Genomic DNA, 21468 nt, shown 5'->3' with positions numbered 1-21468 from the left:
GCCACTAGGCTAGATAAATCTGATAATAGCATGTTTTTAACCTGCTAATGAAAAGGGCACAGGTTTATTGTTAATCTTAGTTATATTCTTTCATGATGACATAATATTGTTTCTGATGGTGGTGCTTGTTGCTTAAATATGGTTTTGAATGTCAGGGTTTGAGATATATATTACTTATATTACTTTGATCTATTTTGGATGGAGAGGTATGATCAAGTCTATCACTGTGTTTTCTCTGGATGCCATCTGCAGTTTTTAAGTCTGGGACTGCATAGCTAGTAATGGTTGCCTTCACTGAGAATCGTGGTCTTTAGCATTATATAGTATCCTTCTGTATCTTTGTAAATTTGGGGCATGTCTTAATTCTGCTTTTGCAGACAAGTATGTAACCCCCTCTTGAGTTGTCTCATTTTTGCCTACCCTCTTATTTATAACCTTTCTGAATCCTTGTTTTAGTTTGGGTTTAGCTTTGTTAGCAGACGAACCAGTATGTTTGGTAATAGTCCTATCATTCTTTTTTTATATTTCACCATAGTAAGGAGCTGATTTAATCTATGTTGATGCTTAGGGAGGTTTGTATCTTTTATTTACTGATTATGTTTACACTAACATCTATTCAAAAGAAGACAACAAGAACATTATTAGTGTATACTGGTTTCTTACTATAATACTCAAATTAGTAATCTTTTTCTCTCCCTCAGCAACTAAATTTCAAATAGGCTTTTACTTAGTTAGCTTTTAGTTTTTCATAGGTATATTATATCTACAGTGTGAGAGCATATTATCGTCATATAGTATTTTATTGCCTTTGTCAGGTACCAATGAATAAAATGTCAACTCCTTCACTCTAGGAAGGTACAGGTTATGTAGTACAGGAAAGGCAGTTACACTAGCTATAGTTTACCCTAACATTTAATATCAACTTCCCACTGTATCCGAAAATAGTAATACCCTGAAATAACAGTTTTTACTGGTGGATCTACATTCTAGTTTTTATATATTGTAAATTTTGAAACAGTTCTACCAAAGTTCATCTCAAAGCAGCAAGAGGGGTTATCAGAGATACAGAGAGCTTTTCATCTATAAATGAAAAAGCAATGAGACATTATTATAATTAAAAATAAATAATTGGTATTCCTGGTTTCTTTTAAAAATCATACCTGAAATTTACTGCAACTAGAGTTAGCTTATTTGAAATCAAATGTGTCACCGGGGGGAAACTGGCAATTTTGAAAAGAAATACATAGTGTACATTACATTCAGTTTTAACTAGGTTTATCTTCACTACCTTTTAAAGTTTTCATCCAAACAGTACCATCTGATTCTTACTATAAACCAACATCTTTAACAGGCAGTTCTAACACAAGATCTAGTAAGCTCCATTCACAAAATCTTATTTCAAAAATCAGTTTGATATACTCAGATGAATGGGTTCTGGCAAAATACCGTTATTTATAAGATACTTTCATTCTAGATTTCCATTACTGGCTATATTATACTTAGAAATGGTAACTAGAAGAAGCATCTTTTTACATGGATTTGAAGCATCCAGGTTCAAAGGGCTTCACCCTAATGAAAGGTCAAGTGAAAAATTAGCTCACTGGCCTGGGCTCTGAATACTATCTCTGTTCAAGAAAAAAAGCTTTGTCAGCCCACATGTGGTCCTGGGAAATGGACAAAGCAAGTTCTACACCCTCTTCCCATGCTGGAATTCCACAGGTACTACTCCACTGAAGTCAAAGAAACACAGGCAGACAGAGACCAGGATCCTACAAACATCAAAAAATGAATATAACCTGTGAGTATTTCTAAACTAATGAAACAGTACACTATGGAAAAGGAATATTTAATACTCATACAGCCACTGTTTCTCTAAGTTAGACTGCCCCAGAGCACTGTTACCTACATTTAATCTGCAAACAACCTTATGAATAACTTTCCAAGGTCACACAAATAGGGAATAACAGAGCTGGGGTGTAAACTCAAGCAGTCTGTGCCCTTAGTCTACATGCCAAGCCAGATTTCCTGAAATAATAAGCAATGAGAATGTTAAATAGCACTAAGACAATCAGAATAAATGGCTTGTAGGTAGGTCTGAGAACTTTATAAAGTATAAAGAAATGAGGTATAGAGAATGTAAGTGGCTGAAAGTTTTCCAGAACTGATAAAAAGGCATGAAATTGCATTGAAGAAGAACAAGAGAAAAATATGTATCCAAGAAAACTAAACTGGTATTGTGCTTGCACTGCAAAACCAAGCAAGAGAATGTGTTCTCTACACATACATAATTGAAATAAAACTTTAGAGAAAAAGCAAAGTGGTTAGACAGGTTTTTAACAAGGTGAACACTGATTTTTCTATTCCTCAATTCACCCCCAAATTAAATTGCCTCAGAAAAATTTCCAAGACCTATTTCTGCCTACATTTCAACATTCTTACACAGTATTTGTATTCATTCATCCTTTTAAATTATGAAAATAGCATTGAAGAATCATACAGAAATATATATTTTAGAAATGGGGAGACCCTTCTATACCCTGGTTTATCCATCTATACATTTATAATTTGATCTATAACATATGGGATATGATACATACTTTTTAAAAAGTCCTCTTATTTAATGAATCAGATAATATTCCTTGTCAGTATATGTTCAGAACTACTTAATTCTCAACTACAGGACAGTATTTTATGGTATGGATGTGCTACAAATTAACCTTTACTCTGTTGATAGACATCATTCTCCAAGTAACTCTATACAAAAACTCTTCATAGTAAGTATAGGTACACTTACTTAAATAGTGCTGTTGGATAAATTTTCTCACCTTTCATTATTTTAAAAATTGGCTTTGCCCATTTAGACTTCAGATACATTTTAAGTCATTAATGAAGTGCATGCCTTCCAAAAAAGGACACATGCTAATTCAGGAAAGGAAAAGTAGAAGGGAACTAGAAGAAAGCAAAGTAAACTGGAAACATGTTGGAAGGAATTATTCCAAATGTATCCATCACTTCAATTCCATTAGAAATGAGGACTGAGTATTTTTTAAATTAACTAATTCAGCTTATGTTTCCCACAGAAAGGCTAAAAAGACTCTTTCAGGTTTATGCAAGGTGAAAAAAGATTGTCCCAAATGGTTATTTACTGTATGATTTCGATTCCATTCATACAGCTCTTTAAAATGGAGGCTCGATTATTGGTGGAGGTGAGAAGAGAACAGGCAGGTAATGAATGAAGATAGAAAAGGCAACAGCAGGGGTCGGGTCCTTGTGGGTTTGGAACTGTTCTGACAGATGGTTAATGCTCAAGCCCACAATTGGACAACATTGTGTAGAACTTGACACACACACGTAAAACTAAGCAAAGTGTACAAGATACCTCTCTCTGTTAGATCTTAGATCTGCATGTAAATCTATAATTGCTTCAATAAAAAAAATAAAAATAAATGGTGGCACCACAAAAGGTGAAAGACACACAGCTTTGGAGCAACTTACAATTCTGGTGAAAGTGTAAAAGAATGTTATATCTGTTCCTATGAATATACCCAATAGAAATATATACGTATGTACACCAAACTATTAATAAAGGTTCAGGGCAACAGTGACCATCAGTAGTAGAATGGACAAATAACTTAGTATATTCACACATAAGAATTAACAAATTACTGCTTTGTGCAACAGGGACAAATCACCCAAACATGATGCTTAATAAAAGAAGTTAGACCCAGAAGAGATATACTTTGATTCAATTTAGATGAAGTTTAATAAAAAATGTTCTGATTAACCTATAATGTTAAAATAGAAATAGACAAATAGGGGTACCGATTACCCTTGGTGAAAGATTGTTCATGATGTATACTTATGTTTATTTTAGAAATATACCACGTAGGTATAAAGAGCCAAGCTTAAGATGAATGAGACAAAATACATTAAATGATGCCAACGAGAATATTTTAAGTTGATTAAAAAAATGTAGACCTCCAAGAAGAGAGAATATTCACAAGTCTAATTTGATGAGCCAGCCTTTTAAAAGCTAGATTTGAATTCATAACAATCTGTGGTTTAAAACTCTCCTACAAAGAAGAAACTCTATATCATGATTTTACTGATAAGTTTTATCAAACATTTAAGGGGAAAATAATAGTAATACTATACAAACACTTATCAACTCACTTTACAAAGCCAGAATTACCTTCATACCAAATCAGACAGACATTACAAGAAAACTACAGCGATTACATCAAATCCAGCATATCTAAAGAGGATAGTACCTAAAGGGTATACATACACAAACACACATAAAAAAAAATTCTACAAAACAGATCCAGAGACATAGAAGGATGGAACAGACTGAAGAATTTCAGAGGGAAGATGGGGAGTGATTAACTGGAGAACTTATATGCATAGCCCATGGACACAGACAATAGAGCAGTGTAGACCTGGGCGGGTGTGGGGTAGAGGTAGTCAATGGAAAACAAGGGAGACATCTGTAATACTTTCAACAAAAATCGCTTGTGGTTCTATACACTAATAAAAAAACTATAGAGGAAATCCCATTTAAAGATAAAATTAAAAGCACAAATAAAAGTAAAAATGTCCCATGTTCGTGGATTTGAAGACTTAACAGTTAAAATTCCCATGCTACCCAAAGCAATCACAATCCTAATGACTTCTTTACAGAAATAGAAAAATACATCCTAAAAATCATATAGATTTGCAAGGGACCCTGAATCGTCAAAATAAATAATCTTGGGAAAGGAAAACAAAGTTGGACACTCACATTTCCAAAGTTACTACAAATTGACAGTAATGGTGTGGTATGGCATAAAGACACACGTATACCAATAGAATAGACAGTCCAGAAATAAGCCTTCACACAGTCTAATGTTTCCAACAAGGGTGTTCACCCACTCTTGAGCAGGCCTGGCCTTTCTTCCTCTTTTCTCTCCTCCCCTACCCAACTCTCTCTCTGGATCAGGCTCACACCTTTCCTTCTGTTCTTCCCTCAGGGGTGTAATCTTTGCTTTCTTTTGCCTTTGTTGTTTCCTGCATCCACACAGCCCAGCTGGCTCACTTCTACCTCTGGGACTTTCTAACTAATTGCATTAGAGTTCTTGACTCTGAATTCTTTCTTAGCCAAACTCAAGGATAGAGGTCTAATTCCACAATTAACAATTCTATACATAGAAAACCCTAAAGGGGAGAACCAAGATGGTGGCATAGGTTAACGCCGGAGTTTGCTGCTTTGAACAACTACTTCAAAAGTGAAACTAAAACACGGAACGGACATCACCCAGAACCACAGGAACGCTGGCTGAGTGGAAGTCCTACAACTAGGAGGAAAGAGAAACGCATACGGACACTCAGAGGAGGCGCAGTGCTGAAGTCAAATTCTGAGGTGCGGAGTGCGAGGAGCGGGCTGGCGGCGGAGGGCGCGGTTGGCGTTTTCAATCGGGAGGGAGTCGCAGACTCTGAGCTCCAGATCCGGGCGAGTCTTTAGGGACCCAGACTCAAACGGGAGAAGCGGGACTGTCTGGCTTCGGTCAGAGCGAGTGCAGCTTTCTCTCCGAGCTTTGCAGCGGGTGCTGGGACTCAGAGAGGCAGAGCCCCTGGGGACAGGACTGAGAGCCGCCATAACTGCTCTCTCTGGCCCACCCTGTTGATCCTGTGCGACCCGCCCCGCCCAAGCCCTGCACAGAGGCATTTGCCGGATAGCCTCAGGCAAAGGCTAGATTAGCACCTCCCTAGAGGACAGAAGTTCTCTCACTGCTGACACAGCTGATTCTCATAGCCACTTGGCCTGGAGGTCAAACCCTCCCTGGAATTAGCTACAACAATCAAGATTTATCTATAAGACTGCGAACAAAGACCACTAGGGGGTGCACCAAGGAAGCATAACAAAATGCGGAGACAAAGAAACAGGACAAAATTGTCAATGGAAGAAATAGAGTTCAGAACCACACTTTTAAGGTCTCTCAAGAACTGTTTAGAAGCTGCCAATAAACTTAATGAGATCTACACGAAAACTAATAAGACCCTCGATCTTATATTGGGGAACCAACTAGAAATTAAGCATACACGGACTGAAATAACGAATATTATACAGACGCCCGACAGCAGACCAGAGGAGCACAAGAATCAAGTCAATGATTTGAAATGCGAGGAAGCAAAAAACATCCAACCGGAAAAGCAAAATGAAAAAAGAATCCAAAAATGCGAGGATAGTGTAAGGAGCCTCTGGGACAGCTTCAAGCGTAACAACATCAGAATTATAGGGGTGCCAGAAGATGAGAGAGAGCAAGATATTGAAAACCTATTTGAAGAAATAATGACAGAAAACTTCCCCCACCTGGTGAAAGAAATGGACTTACAGGTCCAAGAAGCGCGGAGAACCCCAAACAAAAGGAATCCAAAGAGGACCACACCAAGACACATCATAATTAAAATGCCAAGAGCAAAAGATAAAGAGAGAATCTTAAAAACAGCAAGAGAAAGAAACTCAGTTACCTACAAGGGAATACCCATACGACTGTCAGCTGATTTCTCAACAGAAACTTTGCAGGCCAGAAGGGAGTGGCAAGAAATATTCAAAGTGATGAATAGCAAGAACCTACAACCAAGATTACTTTATCCAGCAAAGCTATCATTCAGAATTGAAGGTCAGATAAAGATCTTCACAGATAAGGAAAAACTAAAGGAGTTCATCACCACCAAACCAGGATTATATGAAATGCTGAAAGGTATCCTTTAAGAAGAGGAAGAGGAAGAAAAAGGTAAAGATACAAATTATGAACAGCAAATATGCATCTATCAACAAGTGAATCTAAGAATCAAGTGAATAAATAATCTGATGAAAAGAATGAACTGTTGATTATAATAGAATCAGGGACATAGAAAGGGAATGGACTGACTATTCTTGGGGGGGAAAGGGGTGTGGGAGATGTGGGAAGAGACTGGACAAAAATCGTGCACCTATGGATGAGGACAGTGGGTGGGGAGTGAGGGCGGAGGGTGGGGCGGGAACTGGGAGGAGGGGAGTTATGGGGGGGAAAAAAGGGAACAAATGTAATAATCTGAACAATAAAGATTTAATTAAAAAAAAAAAAAGAAAACCCTAAAGATTCCATCAAAAGACTAGAGTAAAACTGCAGAATATAAAATCAATGTACAAAAAATCTGTTGCATTTCTATATACTAACAATTAAATAATGGTAAAAGAAGTGAAGAAAATCCCATTTGCAACTGCAACCAAAAGGATAAAATACCTAAGTTTATTTGTTAAAGAAAGTGAAGGACCTATCAGAGAAAACTACAGGACACTGTTGAAAGAAAGTGAAGATACAAAGATATTCTAGGTTCATGGATTGGAAGAATTAACATAGTTAAAATGTCCATATTACTTAAAGCAATATACAGACATAATGCAATTCCCATCAAAATCCCAATGACATTTTTCAAAGAAATAGAAAAACAAAAAAAGAACACCCCATGACATTTGTATGGAACCCCAAATAGCCAAAGCAATACTGAGAAAAAGAAAAAAAAAAGCTGGAGGAATCACATTCCGGAACTTCAAATTACACTACAAAGCTTTAATAATCAAAACAGCATGGTACTGGCAGAAAAATAGACACATAGATGAATAAAATAGGATAGAGAGCCCAGAAATAAATCCATACATATATGAGCAACTAATTTTCAACAAAGGAGCCAAAAACATACAGTGGAGAAAGGAAAGCCTCTTCAATAAATGGTGGTGGAAAAATTGGAAAACCACATACAACTGAATGAAACTAGAATGCTATCTGACACCATACACAAAAATTAACTCAGAATTGATTAAAGATTTAAAACATAGGCACTAAACTTATGGACCTTGGTCTCACAGGGGTTTTTGTGAACTTAACCTTAAATCAAGGGAAGTAAAAGCAAAAATAAATGAATATACTACCTCAAAATAAAGGCTGCTAAGAAAACTTTTTTAAAAATAAAAGCTTCTACACAGCAAAAAAATTAACAAAAGGGCAACCAACAAAATGGGAGAATATATACTTCCAAAATATATAAAGAACTCATACAATTCAACAACAAAAAAACAACCAATTGAAAAATGAGCAGAGGACCAGAACAGGTACTTTTCCCAAGAAGTCATACAAATGGCCAACAGATATATGAAAAGATGCTCACCCTCACTAGCTATTAAGATAAATGCAAACCAAACCACAATGATATACCATCGAACACCTGTTAGAATGGTTATTATCATAAGACAAGAAATAACAAGTATTGGAAAGGATGTGGAGAAAAGAGAACCCTTGTACAGTCTGATGGGAATATAAATGGGTGCAGCCTCTATGGAAAACAGTATGAAGGCTCCTCAAAAAAAAAAACAACACAACAACAACAAAAACTAAGAATAGAACAACCATATGACCCCAACAATCCCTCTTCTAAGTACCCCAAAATTTTGAAAACACTTATTCATAAAAGATATATATACCACTATATTCACTGCAGCATTCTTCACAATAGCCACGTCATAAAAAAAAAAAAATTTAAGTGTCTTTTGACAGATGATTGGATAAAAAAGACATCACATACACACACTACTCAACCATAATAAATGGATATTGAGAGTATCATGCTAAGTGAAATATGTCAGATGGAAAAGGACAAGAATCCTTCATCCCTCTGCAAAGACTGCATCCATATGATTTCACTCCTATGTGGGATAAAAGACAGAAAGCAATGAACAAACAGAACAGAACAAAAACTTACAAAGGTAACAGTGGCAGGTACCAGAGGAAATGGGTGGAGGGAAGATGAATATGGTAAAGGGAGCCAAATACACGGTGATGGAAGGAGATTAGACTCTGGGCGGTGAACACACAGTGCAATATGCAGATGTTGTATTATAGAACTGTACACCTGAAACTTATTATTAACAAATGTTACCCAAATAAATTCAATTTTTAAAAAAATGATGAGGTAAAGACACCAGGTAAAAAGAAAAATTTACTGCCTAACAATATAAGCAATGTATTTCCAAACAATCATTAAACTCACCAAAATAGTTATAAAATTCAATGATAGGGTTTAATCTCCAACATTTATAGGGAACTCATACAACTTAACAAAAAGGAAGGTAAACAATCCAATCAAAAAATGGGCAAAGGACCAAAATAGACACTTTTCAAAAGAGGACATACAGAAAGCCAAGAGACATATGAAAACATGCTCAAAGTCATGAATCATCTGAGAGATGCAAATCAAAACAACAATGAGGTATCATCTCACACCTGTCAGAATGGCTATCATCAACAAATCAACAAATGACAAATGCTGGAGAGGATGCGGAGAAAAGGGAATACTAGTGCACTGCTGGTGGGAATGCAGACTGGTGCAGCCACTGTGGAAGACAGTATGGAGTTTCCTCAAAAAGTTAAAAATGGAACTCCCATTTGACCCAGTGATCCCACTTCTAGGAATATATCCCAAGAAACCAGAAACACCAATCAGAAAGGATATATGCATCCCTATGTTCATAGCAGCACAATTTACCATAGCTAAGATTTGGAGACAGCCTAAGTGCCCATCAGCAGATGAGTGGATTAAAAAATGGTGGTACATCTACACAATGGAATACTATACTGCTGTAAAAAAGAAGGAATTCTTACCATTTGCAACAGCATAGATGGAACTGGAGAGCATTATGCTAAGTGAAATAAGCCAGTCAACGAAAGAAAATACCACATGATCTCACTCATTTATGGATAATAAAGACCATTATAAACTGATAAACAAAAATAGATATAGAGGCAGAGTAGGATCGAACAGACTGACAAACTACAGTGGGAAGACTGGGGAGGGTTGGAGGGGGGTGGGGTAAGAGATCAACCAAAGAACTTATATGCATGCATATAAGCATAACCAATGGACACAAGACACTGGGGAGTAGGGGAGGCCAGGGTGAGGTCAAGGGTGGGGGGGAGGGGAGGAGACATATATAATACTCTTTGTAATACTTTAAGCAATAAAACTAAATTTAAAAAATAAAATAAATAATTGCAAAAAAAGAGAAAAGAAATACTTCAGTTATTTTTAATGGGGAAAATATTCAATGCTAACAAAATGAAAAACAGGTACACTTAAATATATTGCTATTAGCACTGTAAACTTTTTATGGATAGAAAAATCTAATGACAAGGTTAACAAAAACTATCAAGACTGTTCTTTTTCATGTTCAAGTATTCTTTGATTGGCTAATTCTGCTTTGGGGCACACATGTCATGAAAATAACCCTAAATAATGGTAACAGCAGAAAGAAAGGAGTACCAAGATGTGCAGCGCTATTTACAATATAAAGATTTGTGGACTCATACATACACCAAATAGAAGAGTCAAACAAAATGTAGCATAGAGTCACAATGGAATAAAGTTATTAAAACTGAAAATTATGTAGACTAAGTCAATACTCAAATATAGTGTATATATATTACATATATAATGTTTTACACAAATTTAAAACAATATGGACTCATTGATTACAACTATGTCATGTATGTATGTCTGTATATTGATAAAGATTAGAAATTAACATGGAATGATGCAGCTTTATAATCTTTAAATTCTTATTTTGTAAGGTTGTTTAAATCATGATAGACAAACTAAATATAATAGCCCTGAACAGTCAATCCTAAAAAACCCCACAAAATTTTAACTTTACATTCTAGTAACTACACATTTCACAAGTTTAAGTAAAGCTTGTAAAACTTACTCCCTTTGTCTCTCATCTTATCCAAATCTACAACATCTAACTTTATTTATTAAGAAATATACATTTTTCCTAGAAATATATAACCTTCCAAGGCTAAATCATAAAGAACTGGAAAATCTAAACAGACTGATCAGCAGTGAAGGAATTGAAACAACCATCAAAAACCTCCCCAAAACACAAAAGTCCAGGACCAAATGGCTTTATCAATGAATTTTACCAAAAAAATTGAAGAAGAGGCAATACTTTCTAATACATTTTATGAGGCCAAAACATCCATTTATGATTATAACACTCAATAAAATAGGAACAGAAGGAAAGTACCTCACCACAGTAAAGGCCATATATGATAAACCCTCAGTTAATATCATACTCAATGGTGAAAAACTGAAAGCTTTTCCTCTAAGATCAGGAACAAGACAAAGATGTCCACTCTCACCACTCTTATTCAACATAACTCTGGAAGCTCTAGCCAGAGCTATAAGGCAAGAGAAAGAAATAAAAGGCATCAAAAGGAAGGAAGAAGTATCACTTTTTGTGGATGACATGACTCCGTATATAGAAAACCCTAAAGACGCCACCAAAAAACTATTAGAAACAATAAACAAAGACAATCGAGTTGCAGGATACAAAAATCCATTGCTATCCTATATACTAACAACAAAACTTAAGAAAAAAAAATTATTTTTGCAATTGCAACCAAAAGAATAAAATACCTAGGAATAAACTTAAAGAATGTGAAAGACCTATATAGTAAAAATTACAAAACATTATTAAAACAGATTGAAAAAGACACAACAAAATGGAAAAATATCCCATGTTCATGCATTGGAAGAATCATCATAGTTAAAATGGCTAAAGCAATATATAGATTTAATGCAATCCCCATCAAAATCCCAATGTCATTTTTAAAAGAACTAGGACAAGAAATCATCAGATTTGTATGGAACCACAAAAGACCCCAAATAGCCAAAGCAATCCTGAGAAAAAAAGAATGAAGCTGGAGGTATCACATTACCTGACTTCAAATTATACTACAGAGCTATGATAATCAAAACAGCATGGTACTGGCAGAGAAAAAGACATACAGAATAGAGGCCAGATATAAAAACCACATGTATATGGGCAGAAAATTTTCGACAAAGGAGCCAGAAGCACACATTGGAGTAAAGAGTCTCTTCAATAAATGATGCTGGGAAAATTGGAAAGCCACATGGAAAAGAATGAAACTGGATTACAGTTTGTCCCCATGTACAGAAATTAATTCAAAATGGATCAAAGACCTAAATATAAAACCTGAAACAATAAGTTACATAGGCCCAGGCTGGTTTTGCTCAGCGGATAGAAGGGTGGTCCCTGGTTTGATTCTGGTCAAGGGCACATGCACAGGTTGTGGACTCGAGCCCCAGTGGGGGTGTGCAGGAGTTAGCCTATCAATGATTCTCTCATCATTGATGTTTCTCTCTCTCTCCCCCTCTCCCTTCCTCTCTGAAATCAATAAAAATATTTTAAAAAATAAATAAGTTACATAGAAAATACAGGTACCAAACTTATGGACCTTGGTTGTAGAGAACATTTTATGAACTTAACCCCAAAGGTAAGGGAAGTAAAGGCAAAAATAAATGAATGGGACTATATCAAACTAAAAAGCTTCTGCACAGCATAAGAAACTGACAACAAAACAAAGAGGCAGCCAACCAAATGGGAGATATTTGCAAACAGTGGCTCTGACAAAAGTTTAATTTCCAAAATATATAATGAACCCATAAAACTCAACACCAACCACACAAACAACCCCATCAAAAAATAAGCAAAAGACCTGAACAGACACCTCTCCCAAGAAGACATATAAACAGCCAACAGATATATGAAAAGATGTTCAACCTACTAGCAATTAGCAGAGGTGGGGAACCTTTTTTCTGCCAAGGCCATCTGGGTATTTATAACATCATTCTTGGGCCATATGAAATTATCAACTTGAAAATTAGCCTGCTATATTTGGTCAAACATTTCATTAGCTCACCCTTAACGCCTTGGCAGAGCCAGACCAAATGATTTTGTACTATTCGGCCCCAGACATTTCCCACCCTGAATTAGGGAAATGCAAATCAAAACTACAGTAAGATACCAGCTCATGCCTGTTAGAATGGCTATTATCAACAAGACAAATAGTAACAAGTGTTGGAGCGGCTGTGGAGAAAGGAAACCCTCATTCACTGCTGGTGGGAATGTAAACTGACACAGCCAATACAGAAAAACAGTCTGGTGATTCCTCAAAAAATTAAGAATAGGACTACCATAGGATCCAGCAATGCCTCTTCTGGGTATCTACCTGAAAACCTCGAAATCATGTATTTGCAAAGATATATGCACCCCATGCTCATTGCAGCATTATGCATGGAGGCCAAGACATGGAAACAACTAAAGTGTCCTGCGATAGAGGATTAGAATACTACTCAGGCATAAGAAAGGATGGACCTTGAGAATATTATGCTAAGTGAAATAGGTGAGTCAGAAAAAGCTAAGAACCATGATTTCACTCATATGTGGGATATAAAACTGAAATTCGTGGACACAAACAGCAGTGTGGTAGTTACCAGAAGGAAGGGGGTGAAGGGTGAAGAATACTTAATATATGGTGATGGGAGAAGATTTGACTTGGGTGGTGGGCACACAATGCAATATGCAGATCTTGAAAGACAGAAACCCACACCTGAAACCTCTATGATCATATTAACCAATGTCACCCTAATAAATTTTTTAAAAAAAGAAATATACAATATTCACCAATAATTTACCTCCGATATGATGAGTTTAAAAAAAACACACAAAAAAACTACTTCCAAGAAACAGAAGAGGAATTTTGAAATTTATCCACATTTATAAAACTTATGTGAACTGTCTACATTATTTATTCACTTAGCACACAGTATGCCTTGAAACTTAGAAGAGTATCACACATACCTGAAGCGATGACAGGATCCTGCATAAGCTCCCTAGTTATTGGACATATAAATTCATCGGGAATTTCAGAAGAAAGGGTTTTCACCTTTGTCCTGAGCTCTTCGATTTTCCTCATAACTTTGCTGCGCAGCCCTAGAGATTCTAAAAAGAAATTTACTCTGTTAGGACTGGAGAACTCCTGGTAACTTTTATGCAAATCTAACAAATAGAGGAAGATTTTATCTGTTACAAGTAAAAACCTTCAGACACTGTTTACCACATTGAACTGTTTTCTTTATAAATCCTTTCATGAATTTTTATAGTATGAAACAGTGGTCGGCAAACCGCGGCTCGAGACACATGCAGCTCTTTGGCCCCTTGAGTGTGGCTCTTCTACAAAATACCACGTGCGGGCACGCACGTACAGTGCGATTGAAACTTCATGGCCCATGCGCAGAAGTTGGTTTTCGGAAAGGAGATAGACGAAACAAGTATACAAGATGAGTGTGGATGGGAGAGTTGGAAGGGGTCGACCTCAGCGAACGTACCTCAATCAGATTGAGGACGTTTTTAGCAAAGGCCAGCTTAGGAGTACACTAATTAAGTTAATAACAATGTACATACCTATATAGTTTAAGTTTTAAAAATTTGGCTCTCAAAAGAAATTTCAATCGTTGTACTGTTGATATTTGGCTCTGTTGACTAATGAGTTTGCCAACCACTGGTATAGAATATTGTGTGGTTAATATAAATCAGCAACTAATAGACTATTTATTCTAAACAATCTTAGATTCTGAAAGTTCCTCAAGAATTTTAGATTGCTGAACACAAATATACTACATAAAATCAGAAAAGGCTTATTATTATTGATTAGACAAAAGAATTCCTAAAAATAAACTTTAAAGATGGTCAGCATAATAATGTAAACAACAGTATGATGATTGCCAGAGGAAAGGGTGACATGGTGAGGTAGAAGGGGTAAAGGGAATAAATAGAGATGGAAAGAGGATTGAGCCCGGCTGGTGTGGCTCAGTGTTTGAGCACTGACCCATGAATCAGCAGGTCGATTCCAGGTCAGAGCAGGTGCCCAAGTTTCGGGCTCCATCCCCAGTAGGGGGCGTGCAGGAGGCAGATCAATGATCTCACTCATCATTGATGTTTCTATCTCTCCCTTCCTCTCTGAAATCAATAAAAACATATTTTTTTAAAAAGAGAGACTTGACTTAAGGTGGTAAACACACAATACAATATACAGATGATGTGTTGTGGAACTACATAACCTAAAACCTCTATATTATTATTAAACGGTCATCCCAATAAATTCAATAAAATATCCCATCTTGTTTTTAAACTTTATGAAATTGGATATATTATTTGCTAATTCTCATATGAAATGCAATCACAAATAAAGTTCATCTGTTTGTCTAAGACTGTACACACGTTTCATTCATTTGTATTTTTACTTTTATCTTAAGTTTTAAAATTCTTAATTTTTAATTTCAGGAAGTTTAGTGTTACTAGCTGTTTACATGTTTAGAACAAGGTAATAGCACTACTTTAGGTGGAGGTGTTTGGGGTGCTGTGGATAGAAGAAAAGAATTACATTTCAGAATGCCCCATAGTTCCCATGAAAAGCGCATCAACTTTCTTTCTATTGGTGTCTATACACACCTCGGAAAAGATAGCAGAGACACCTTTTCAAGGACATTTGCAAACATACTTGGAAGCTAGAGAGAAAGTGTCTCCCTTCCAATGGGAAGGCAGGTCTGTTTCCAGATAAGTAAAAAGATAATGTCTTCCTCTTGGGCTGGTTTGTTAGCAATCCCCTTATAAGATTGGCAGGGTTTGGGTGGGTAAGGGCTTAAGGCAGCGGTTCTCAACCTGTGGGTCGTGATCCTTTTGGGGGTCGAACAACCCTTTCACAGGGGTCGCCTAAGACCATCGGAAAACACATATATAATTACATATTGTTTTTGTGATTAATCACTATGCTTTAATTATGTTCAATTTATAACAATGAAAATACATCCTGCATATCAGATATTTACATTATGATTCATAACAGTAGCAAAATTACAGTTATGAAGTAGCAACAAAAATAATTTTATGGTTGGGGGTCACCACAACATGAGGAACTGTATTAAAGGGTCTTGGCATTAGGAAGGTTGAGAACCACTGGCTTAAGGTTTCTCAGTTGTGACATAAACATACATTGGCCCCACAAGGCTTAGGGAGAAAGGGGAACCAATCTGAACATGAGGCTCATGCTGCCTGCTGTGCCATAAGCTGTTTAAATCTATTTGGACTCCCTGACCATATCAAAGGAAGTATGGCAAGCCAACTTAGCAGCGGCCTGCCTCTTAGGGACTGCTCACTGCATACTGAGATTCCTATGTAATTCATGGAACCAAACTGAGGATTTGTTAAACAATTTTTTAAAAGCACCACAGCAGGTATATAATTAGACAGTAGTCATCTCATTTAATGGGATAATTATACAACATCTAATAAGAAGATATAAAAACATTTAATATTCTGAAAAATATATTTCCCATTCTGTCAAAAATGTTATACATTGGCTAATATTTAGAATCTTATGTAATATTTGTAATAGAGACTATAGAAAACCTCTTCAAAATATCCCACATAAGAAAAAGTTAAATTGTGTGTAATCCTTGTCCAATTTAATGTCATTTTTAAAAAGGAAACAGTTACCAAGTCAAATCCAAAGAACTTAACCAGAAAATAATCCCCTTTTGTGACTGGGAGTTGGGAATAAGTGTTGTTAAACTGAAGTGCTCAGGGAGAAAGGACCCTTACCAGCTAAGATGGGCAGTATCTGGCTATACAGGCATACCTTCGAGAGATTGTGGGTTCAGTTCCAGACAAACGCATAATCTTTTTGCTGGCAGAGGGTCTTGCCTTCAATTTATAAAAAAACAACAACACACACACACACACAACGGGACAATCTGTGAAGCGCAATAAAGCAAGGTGCAACAAAACAAAGCACAATAAAATGAGGTATGCCTGCATATACATAACCCTGAAAAGGCATCTAGTTCTGAATAAGATGACAAGTTAGAAGGCCACCAGCTCCTGTACCCTCATCCCCAACCCTTACTTACACCTGGAAATGCTACATAATAAAGAATGATACAGACACAACCATCAAACATAGAACACAAAACTTAGAAAACCCGCAAGGAAACAGAGGTAACTGGATTCCAAAGTTGGGGGATGGGCATGACAGCTTACAGCAGGGATTTGTATCCATGAAGGGGAAGAGTGACCTTTCCACTTGTACCCTTCACTCTCCCCAACTTTGTCCTATAAGATCGGTAATGAAGCAGCAATGCCAGTTTTAGCTAGAGGCGCTACAGCCTGGAGCCAACAAACTCAGCCCAGCGGGCTGGTCAAGAATCACCCCTTCACCCTCCACCCCCACCCAGAGAGAACCAGAGAACCAAAGCTCAGTTCTCAGAAATAAAATTTTAAACTACTTAGGATTTTTAAAAAATTAATAATAATAATAAACCTTCTTACTGATCAAGAGAAGTCAGGTAAATCTAAAATCTATAATCAGGAAGAAAAAAAAACACAACAACAACCTGAGGCTGTAGTTACAGTAGGGATTTTCAAAAGGATTTAGAGGAGATGAGGACAATATACCTTCTTAATTTAATTCCTCTGAATCCCCACATAAAAACAGACAACTAGATAGCAAAATCAAATCCCAACGATATTTCCAACGAAACAAGGTATCCTTATGAACCCCACAATAGTGTAAGTAGATGATGACAAGCCATCAACATCCATAAGACCAGAGGTTGGCATCTGTGTGGACGGAAGCCACAGGACATCCTGATGGGCCTGAGGAAAGGCGACTCTAAAATGCCCAACAAGCACTCACTGGCAAGTGGGGAGGGCTATCTAAGAGCAGCAACTGAACTGGGATGTTCAGCCCACTCCAATAGGAAGTCAGCCCACAGTAACTAGATGTGAAGGGACCATTTCACCTTTATCATGTGTAAAGGAAAAAAAATGCTAAATGTTCTATTCCTTAACAACATAGGCAGTTAGGCAACAAGTAAAAATCTACCTAAGGAAGTACTGTATTATTAGGAATTGAAATTTGAAACTTTCAAAATCTGATGATGTTAAGGCAGTGCATGTATTAAGTTTGAAAAAGCATTTGATGTAATTTAATTTTAAGTTAGAAAACAAAAATCTCTCATTTGCTTTTTATGGTTTCTTGGAAACACAAGATGAAAAAGTAAAGGTACCTTTTGAAAAAAAACAAACCTTGTTCCCAATTAGGAATCTATGATTGATAATTACTTGAATATTAAGTGTATGGGCTGACAAGTTATACCATAGTTCCTTGGCATTTGTCATTCCAAGTTTCTATATTATATCATCTACAGCAATTCCAAATTCCAAGATAGGTAGCATTTTGCAATATTCCTGAGACCAATATAAACGAAGGCAGATGAAAGTTATGTGGCTAGTGACTATGTGCCTAGCCCTAGCATTACACCTCAGAGAGACTTTCTTGCACTTCACTTTTCATACTTTATGCTTTTTGAATGAGATATTAAACGCTACAGTAGAGTTCACAAATTCGTAGACTCAAACATCTTAAGACATATCTTTCTCAATGTCAAGGATCTTTTGTACCTATAATCTCTGTCTGGACATTCCTTTTGCAAATGTATTACTAGATAAAAGGAGTTATTTCCTACCTAAAACTGTATGTCAATTATACCCTTAGTTTTCATCAACACAATCCTAGAAAATGACTATTATCCTAAGTTAAAGCACCAGATTCCAACAGATATTCAAATCTACAAAAAGTTCCTTAATTGTTTGTTTATAAAAGGCTTATTGAAAAAATATTTGATGGACTGCTTGATTCCCTAAAAATAATTTTTTTAAGTGTCAAACATAATAGATATACTACTTTGGTCTCTAACACTCCAATATACTTTATTGCACAATTAATCAACTTCCTCCATATGATGAATGCTAAACAAATTCATATTTATTCATGTTGACATAGGAACCACTTTAACAGTTGTAACACAAAGGCAAATAAAATTCACTGTCATATACTCATCAGTTTGCCTCTTAACACATTTTTTTCCCTAGATCCATTTTCAATTCTCTATTATTCCAATTTAGTATTTTGAGGAAAAGTCTGCTTAAAATTCAAAACAAAGAAATTCACTGTAGCTTAAAGTAGCACTTGTAGAAAATTAAAGTTAGCCTCTTGATCCTTTACAATTTTGCAAAAACATTAAAATCTTTAATTTGAATGTAAAAAAGTAAATGTCCCCATTTTTTTTACGAATTTATTTACTACTTCATTCTGTGTTGAATTTGTTGAATTTGCTAACTTTCCAAATCTTAAAACAGATTCCTTATTTACTAGAGAATATGCAAATTACTCTCTCCATTCACAATGATTTTCCTAATTAGCTATTAAACCACCACAGAACTTACTTAAATTGTATTTCAATTTTGGCTTGAGCCCGATACTTTCAAAATTTATTTCATACTTTAAAATGATTGTAACTACTAATCAAAAGCTATTTCCTGTCATTGAATCTTGTAAGAATTTCTTCTTTATTTATCTGGCTAGCAGAATAAAATTCTATTACTATTAATAATTTTTACTATGCTTCTGTTGTATTTTCAAACATCATTTGTTAAAACCTATAACTATTATTTTACATTGTCAAGTGTTTCTGCGAGAAAGGTACTGTTAAGATTACTAATGAAGATGTTAAATTCACCAGAACTTAAAAAACAAAAAAAACACAACACTACACAATACTACCTACTTTCAGGAAGAGTAAATTATAAAGCAAATAACTTATTAAAGATACAAAAATAACTTTTGTATGGCCTGGGTACAAAACCATTTAACCCTAAGTATTTTCACAAAATCAGCATTCTGCTAACTTCTTAAAAGGCCATAAGTCTCCAAGAAATTTAAATAGGTTCACATACTGTCTTTACTATATAAGGAAAGTATAATATATAAAGTGGGGCCTTGACTTATGAGTTTAATCCATTCTGAGACCGAGCTCGTTAAGGGCTCATTAACTCAGATTACTCTATCAACTCAATGCAAAAAATCAGCGGAGAGACAGCTGGTATCTCAAAAAACGCGTTAGTCCGGACACTCGTAAGTCAAGGCCCCACTGTACTTTAAAATGATCCTTGATAATAAACATTGTTAATTGACTATTCATTAAAAATAAATCTCATTATAGATATTCTACTTCCTAAACTTTCTAGTTAATTAAGATTTTACTATAGCATATTGAGAATAGTGTCTGTTTCTTATGTTTATTAGAGCATAACATTAAGACTTCAAACTGTTTTTGATAAGGATCTAGTATCCAGAATAAAACAACTCCTACAACTCAACAATAAAAAGGCAAATAAACCAATTTTAAAAGGGCAAAGGGTCCAAATAGACATTTCTCCCGAAAGATTACAAATGGCCAATAAGCACTTGAAAAGATGCTCCATGTCATTAGGTAAATGCAAATCAAAACCACAATAAAATACCACTTCACATCTGCTAGAATGGCTATAATCAAGAAGACAGGTAACAACAGGTGCTAACAAAGATGAAGGAATTGGGATCCTCACATATTGATGGCGGGAATGAAAAACGGTACAGCTGCTTTGGAAGCCAGTCTGGCAGTTCCTCAAAATGTAAAATGTAGAGTTATTCTATTCCTAACTATACCCAAGACAAATGAAAACATATATTCACATAAAAACACAGACATGTATGTTCATAGCAGCATAGCTGATGATAGCCAAGAAGCGGAAGCAACCCAAATATCCATCAAGTGGTAAAGGGATAAACAAAACGTGGTACAGCCATAGCCATACAATGGAATATTATTCAGCCATAAAAAGGAATGAATACTTATACACACAAAAACATGACTAAACCCTGAAAGTATTATCAACACTAATAAAAGAGAAAAATGGTAATTGGCGTACGACGATACCCTTTTCATTGGCTAATCAGGGCTATATGCAAATTAACTGCCAACTATGATTGGCAGTTAACTGCCAACTAAGATTGCGGTTAATTTGCATATGTAAGCACAATGCAGGGAGGCGAAAGGGAAAGCAGGAAGAAGCCCCCTGCCACTGACAGTGATTGGAAACCCAGGGGGGAGCTAAGAGCTGGGGGGCAGGGCAAAGGCGGCCCTGGGGCCGCCTTTGCCCTGCCCCCCAGCCATGATCTGAGAATCAGGCGCCTTTTCCGCCCTGGCCAGTGATAGCAGGAAGTAGGGGTGGAGCCAGCGATGGGAGCTGGGCACGGTCGAAGCTGGCAGTCCCGGGAGCTAGGGGTCCCTTGCCTGGGCCTAAAGCGGAGCCCAAGATCGCGGGGCCGCTGCAGCTGCGGGTCCCCGCTGCCCAAGCCGGACGCCTCAGCCAGAGGCGTTAGGCCTGGGCAGGGGCGGAGCCTGCAACCGCGGGGAGCTGGGGGTCCCCTGCCCAGGCCTGACACCTCTGCCGGAGGCCTCTGGCCTGGTCAAGGGGCCGATCCGGTGATTGGTGATCGGAGGGTGATGAGGGTCAACTCCTCTGGCCGAGGCATCAGGCCTGGGTAGGGGGCGGAGCCAGGGATTGGGGGGGATATGATGGTCCCCTTGCCCAGGCCTGAAGCCTGGGTCAGAGGCTTCAGGCTTGGGCGGGGGGTGGAGCAAGCGATC

The 21468-nt window shown here is 36.8% G+C and overlaps 1 protein-coding gene across 4 annotated transcripts in view; it reads right to left on the bottom strand.

The window, feature by feature from the left end:
- WDSUB1 (WD repeat, sterile alpha motif and U-box domain containing 1) overlaps positions 1-21468 on the bottom strand; it is a 46988-nt gene that overhangs the window by 6671 nt on the left and 18849 nt on the right. For 2 of the 4 annotated variants that reach the window (XM_059704349.1, XM_059704344.1), the window contains exon 10: positions 13739-13879. The exons of 1 other annotated variant lie outside the window; for it this stretch is intronic. In XM_059704349.1, coding sequence (XP_059560332.1) covers positions 13739-13879 — 141 coding nt within the window. Of the gene's footprint in view, positions 1-13738; positions 13880-16574; positions 16640-21468 lie in introns of those variants that run through there. One more of the 4 variants, XM_059704348.1, reaches the window with a different exon arrangement.

This window comes from Myotis daubentonii, chromosome 7 (assembly GCF_963259705.1).
Source record: "Myotis daubentonii chromosome 7, mMyoDau2.1, whole genome shotgun sequence".
In the NCBI taxonomy this organism is placed as follows: domain Eukaryota; kingdom Metazoa; phylum Chordata; class Mammalia; order Chiroptera; family Vespertilionidae; genus Myotis; species Myotis daubentonii.
This window is presented reverse-complemented; position numbering and strand designations above follow the sequence as displayed.